Source organism: Hydra viridissima, unplaced genomic scaffold (genome assembly GCF_058129835.1).
Source record: "Hydra viridissima isolate aposymbiotic clone 2 unplaced genomic scaffold, HvirCarnegie_v1 scaffold_12, whole genome shotgun sequence".
NCBI classification, from domain to species: Eukaryota; Metazoa; Cnidaria; class Hydrozoa; order Anthoathecata; family Hydridae; genus Hydra; species Hydra viridissima.
The window spans coordinates 610445-616444 of record NW_028324311.1 but is presented as its reverse complement, the minus strand read 5'-3'; the positions used below and the strand labels follow the sequence as shown (position 1 = coordinate 616444).

The following is a 6000-nucleotide window of genomic DNA, read 5'->3' as shown; positions in this document are numbered from 1 at the left end:
AAAAATTCGCTTCATTGCGGAATCACAATTTAGATATTTAATTAATATATATCACTTATTTTACCAAGTTTACCGAAAGGTAACCAACATTTAAACAGCTGCTGCACAATGTTAAACTAAGAATAATGTTTCAAGATTGCTTCTGTCTTTTAGCAGCATCCAAAAAAAAAAAAAAACCAAGCTGAGATTTTAACATTCTACTTATATAAAAAGCTGGGTTTTGAATTGATGTTGATAGGTCGTTAGGGAGCATCTCGATGGGGCTACCTCTTGCCTTATCTGGCGGACCACAGAAAGAAGATAGACAAGCAATTTTGATTTCTAGACAATAACCTGAAAAACCTCTATCAATTCCAAAAGTTGCATAGGGAATAAGATGGCACAATCAGCAGCTACAACAATATTCGATTCGAAACGTTAAGATTAGGTAGCTGGAAATTAATTTGATGCAGCTGCATCTAACACTGGACATTTACATAGAAAATGTCCTTTGTTTGAGATTAAAGCTGAGAAAAAGTTCCTCTGGCAAGCTTATTAATATTGCACCAATGAATTCTTATATGGGGATGTATTCAAAGCAAACATTAGGCCTAATATTTAGTTTAAGTGTTACATTATTTAAAAGATTTCAGAAAAGTTAGCTAAGATTTGATTAAGAAACATATGCATAATAAATAGTAATTTTAGGGAATCGACAACCTTGAAAAACGAAGCCATACAATTTTTAAACTGTATGCTAAATGTAAAGAAGGTCAAAGAAGATTCTAGATATAGAAGATTCTAAAGAGTTATAGTAGCTCACCCAAGTACTCACAGACAGGTTCCGCAACGTGGCACAGTGACTCAAAACAATAAAAAAAAAAAAGGCAATTAACCCCTCACAATTTTTTGTAAATATAATGCCCTTTTTCGAATAATGTTAAATTATAATGATTCTTTATTTAAAATAAATAGTTTTTTCATAAAACTTCTCTTTTTTGTTTTATATTCAAAAATGTCTGAGAAATGAGAGATTTTTATTTTGTTAAAATGGTCCATATTTACGTTAACAATAATCCTTTAACTTTATATATTTAAAATGTATTGAAAATTTACTTTTTTGACATAAACTTCAGCAAAAAAAAATGCTCTAACCAGTTTCAAGGAGATTTTTTTTTTCAATTGACATTTTTGTTTTTAAAATATAAAGGTATTGCTGTGGTCACCAGCGGTATAGTGAATTATTGAAGAAACAGAAATGTTAATCAATCCTTAAAAACCTTGTTTTCAACCTTTTTTTAACAGTAATTTATTACAACAAAACAGTTTAAAAGGCGGAAGGCATGAAATTGTTTTTTATTTTACTTGAATAACTTGTTTTAGTATATTAAATATACACTACCAGCAATTAATTTAAGACCAGCAGTTAAAAACGGTATTGACATTTCAAAAATATATATATCTGAATATCATATTTTGTGTTGGAAAAGTGTATGTGCTGAGTTCTTCCAGACAATGCAAGTATTATTTTTAACTGTTACTTAATTTGATTAATGACTTGTAATTGATATTGAAAATATAATTTTTCTCATTGGTAGCTTCTTGTAAATACTTTATGTAGATCCAATATAGTATATAATGACTTGCAAATGAATATACAAGTATTGTATTATTTGAACTGTTTATTTTTTTTTTTAAAGTTTCTATTTTGTCTTACTAAAATGGCTCCAGTTCGAGAATTAAGTTTTGAACAGAGAGTTCGCATTGTTTTACTTGATGAAGAAGGTGTTTCAGAAAGAAAAATTGCCGAAAGAATGAAAATATCAAAGACTGGAGTTCATAATGCAATCAAGCGTTTCAAGGAAACTGATCAATATTTTGATTTACCACGACCTGGACAGCCAAGAAAGATAGATGAACATGGTGATCGTCATATAGCTAGATTATCTATGTCAAACAGAAAATTAACAGCTCCACAAATAATCAGATAATACAATAAAACTGCTGAAAAACTTGTTTGTGTCCGGACAATAAGATACCGCTTGCTGTCAAAAAACCGTTGCTAAGGAAAGGAAACAAGGTGAAACGACTACAATCGGCTCGCAAACATGCCAACTGGACAATAAGTCAATTGAAAACAGTAGTATGGAGCGATAAGTCCAAGTTTGAATTATTTGGCAACAAGAGAAAAATATTTGTACGCCGGCACCATAATGAACGTTACATTCCGCGGTGCATTGTGCCTACTGTTAAGCATGGAGGAGGTTCAATAATTGTATGGGGTAGTTTTGCAGGTCATAAAATAGGATATTTGATCAGAGCTTGTTTGAACAGAGAAATTTTGGAGAATCATGCCGTTCCATCTGCTCATCGAATGGTTTTTCGACGCCAGCCTGTTTTTATGCAAGATAACGACCCAAAGCACAAATCTAAACTTTGTACAAATTATTTGAATCAACTAGTACAAGAAAAAACCCTTACTTTAATGGATTCCCAGCCGGCATCTTCACGTTGTTTCAACGTTGATATTTGGTTGAAGCGTTGTTTCAACGTTGGTTAACCAAATCGCAACGTTAAAATAACGTTACTATTTAAACGTTGTTCAGTAAACGTTTTTTTCAACGTTATTTCAACGTTGACATAAAAGCTCAGTTTTTAAATAACTATGCGTTGAGTTGGTGTTTAAAGTAAAATAAGTAAAGCCCAAAGAGTAAGTGAAATAATCTTTTAGTATGACACGAAATCGGATAATAATCTTTTAGTATGACACGGAATCTGAAAAGTTTTCATTTTTCAAGTTTCAAAAGTTAAATTCTCTTCAGGTACTACATCTATTTCTTAAAGTTACTATTTTTTAATTAATGGGCTAAGAGGAAGAGCTAAAATAACTTTTTCATTTCCACAGAAAGCAAAAAGGATTGTGAAAATTTTGAGTTCATAACCACAGAAGAAAAAAGTGACAATGAGGATGTTGATTTTCTTCGAAAAAGAAAAAATAAACAAAGAGAATAGCCTGGTTATTTTCCAAGTAGGCATTGGTTTATATGCTGGAATTATATAAATTTCAGTTTTTACACCTGAAAATAAAAATACCTGAGTTATCATAATTTATACTATAAAACACTAATTGTATTTACAGGTTCAGTTATCAAAAATTTGGATGATTAAGTTTCCAATGTCTGAAGGCAGTATGATATTTTATATTTTAAAGTAAATTTTTATTTAAATTTATTTTTTTTTTGTAGAAATATAAAATTCATATAAGATTTAAAAGTTTTAAAAACTGAGAAATTTCTTTACTCTGCAAATACTAAAATTATTTTGTAAAACTTAATAAACTTTGTAGAGTTTCAAAAGAAAGTGTTGTATCAACTTACTTATATAAGAAATGAGTGAATTTGTAAGACAAATAAGGGTTATTTCATCAGAAGTAGAGTTCACTGAAGTGGATAAAGCATTAGATGATGAAAAAGTGCGCTCATCATGGGTGAGTTGTAATAAGTACTTTATTAAATAGTTATTTAGCTATTGAACATTACCCTTTAGTTAAAAAAACATTGTTAAGATGGACAACGGTCCTTAAAAACATTAAAAAATTCTTGAATTTTATAGGAACAAAATTGTCCTGAAAAATACTTGGAATTTGGAATTTGTCCTAGAAAAATCCTGGATAACTTTATTAAAATTTGTTTTGGAGGTCTGAAATACTTCAATGTTTTGATATCATATTTGACCCAATCCATAATGTTAGATTTACTTTATGTTTTTTGTAGGGAAATCAGCTACAATTAATTGGTGGAACATCTTCAAAAGATAGAATACAGAAAATTATGCTGAGGTAATTAACTGATAGCTCTAATCACATTCATAATGACTTTTTACAAAACTTATTTTATAATTTTAGAAAAAAGTTATTTCATAATAAATTCAATTTAAATATTTGAAAAATTATTATTTATTTATAATTATTTCACAGTGACATTATCTTTTAAAAATTTAGAATATTTACAAACAATTTTATGGTCTCGATGAATATAAAAGGCAAAGGTGGAAAAATATGTTTTAAGAACACTAATTTGTATAGCGTTGTTAAAGGTACATCTTTATAAGTAATGTGAAACTTTTCCATTCATTATATTGTTTCAAATCTTCCTTTTTTGATTTTTACTTTATATTTTCTTTTTTTTACAGCTTTTACTATTAAATACGATGGAGCGACAGGAACTTTGATCAATGGAATATTGTCTGGCTTCCTAAAATACGCTTTATTTCCGAAAGGTGGCGGTATAGAAAAGAAAATTGTGTAGATTTTTTTCAAATTTATGTAAATATATGTGATATTTAAATATACATATCATAAACAAATGCCATCTTTTTTTTTACTAATATATGTCTACCTAAACTTAACTAAAAATAGTCTAACTATAGACTATGAGTATATTTTATATGCGTAATATATAATTAATAGTCCAATAGACACTATTAATTGTGCCAATTGAAGGTTGATTTAACGTTTGGATCTAACATTGTTTTAACGTTGATAAATCAACGTTGAAAAAAACTTTCGTTCTAAACGTAGTTTCAACGTAAATTCAACGTTCTTATAACCTATTTTGTGTCGATTGAACGTTGATTTAAATTTGTTTAAACATCTATTTTGAAGAAATTTTGAATAATGATTTATTATTCGATAAGTACAACATATTTGAAATATCTCAGCCGCTGAGAAAAGCTTCGGGTCTTGGGGAAGTTTATTTAACGGACCCTCATTATGATCAATCATATAACCAGGACCGCTAGTAGCGTGCTCTGTCCATTGAAAACTTAAAATGAAAATTAATTAAATCTTTTAAAAGTCAAAAATATTTAAATCTTTTAAAAGTTAAAGTTAGGAAAAAGTGTACAAAAAATAATGTCAAACACTGTTTCATATTAGTGCTTTGTGAGCCTTTCGAGTTACAAACAAATTAATTACTTCTTCAAAATTAATTTTCATAACCATTTAGGCTTCAATAGATAAAAGTCCTAAGTCATTTAAACAATTTTGTCTCATTTTTGATCTTAATACGTTTTTAAAACTTTTCAACACACTAAGGGCCTGTTTATATGGACAAGGGCTAGCCCGTTTGCCGAGCTAGCCCGGAAAACGAGCCAGTTTTAAAATTGCGTTTATATGAATTTTTGCCAAAAAAATAAAAAATGATATCGAGGTCAGCCTGGCTTTTTCTAACAGGGCTGGCCTCTTTATCGATAAAATAATAACTTTAAAGATGACGGCTAGCGACAAAAAAAAACACATTGCATTTTAACAATATGTTTAACTGGTATTATAACACAAATAATGCTTCTTAAAAGCCTTATTGTGTTACATAAGCTTTACAAATTTAAATTCTTTTACAAAAACGATCACAATCACTTTAAAAGATGAAACTAGCAAGAGAGAGGTACCTTAAAAGAAAAAATCGTAGAAAAAACTGGCAGAACTGATTTATGGTGGCATAATATAATAACTGGCGTAGCTCCCACTTATATATGGAAAACAATTTTTATCCTTTCACGGTATCTTTTCATGAATTTGGTTTCAGAGTTAAGCCCTTACTTATCTCCTAACCCTTTTTCGCCTAACTCTAGAGCTGTATCAGCACATAAAAAAGTAGCTATTACTTTATATTACTTAAAAGATACTGGATCTTTGGTAAATTATAAAAGCAAAACAGCTAAAATTTTAAGTACACGGAAGTTGTCAGTTTTGTTATTAAGTTCACTATTTTACGCGGAAGCTTTGAAATTTAAAAAATGTAAGAGTTTATACGCATGCGTACAAGTTTATATAAGGAATTAACCAGCCCGTTTGCCGAGATCTCGGGAAAAAGCAGTGAGATCTCGCGTCCGGGCTAGCTCGTTTATTCATATAAACGCAAAATAAAAATATTGATGACGTCAATATCTCGGTAAACGGGCTAGCTCGTTTTCCATATAAACAGGCCCTAAATGATATTTTTTTGTTGCATTAAATCTTCT

General features: G+C 29.4%; 1 protein-coding gene across 1 annotated transcript; it reads left to right on the top strand.

Moving 5' to 3' along the window:
* The first annotated feature begins 3351 nt into the window (after window positions 1–3351).
* On the top strand, window positions 3352–4286 carry LOC149880620 (uncharacterized). Its single transcript, XM_090069205.1, has 4 exons — window positions 3352–3466; window positions 3753–3817; window positions 3980–4074; window positions 4171–4286. Exons 1-4 carry the CDS (start codon window positions 3368–3370, stop codon window positions 4284–4286), a joined length of 375 nt encoding a protein of 124 aa, XP_089925331.1. The 5' UTR covers window positions 3352–3367.
* The last annotated feature ends 1714 nt before the right edge of the window (window positions 4287–6000 follow it).

Excerpts from the sequence above, each read along its gene's own strand:
- LOC149880620 (XM_090069205.1), top strand. The coding sequence starts at position 3,368 with ATGAGTGAATTTGTAAGACAAATAAGGGTTATTTCATCAGAAGTAGAG. Across the intron at positions 3,467-3,752 it reads AAAAAGTGCGCTCATCATGG|GGAAATCAGCTACAATTAAT; the intron begins GTGAGTTGTAAT and ends TGTTTTTTGTAG. Across the intron at positions 4,075-4,170 it reads TTTGTATAGCGTTGTTAAAG|CTTTTACTATTAAATACGAT; the intron begins GTACATCTTTAT and ends TTTTTTTTACAG.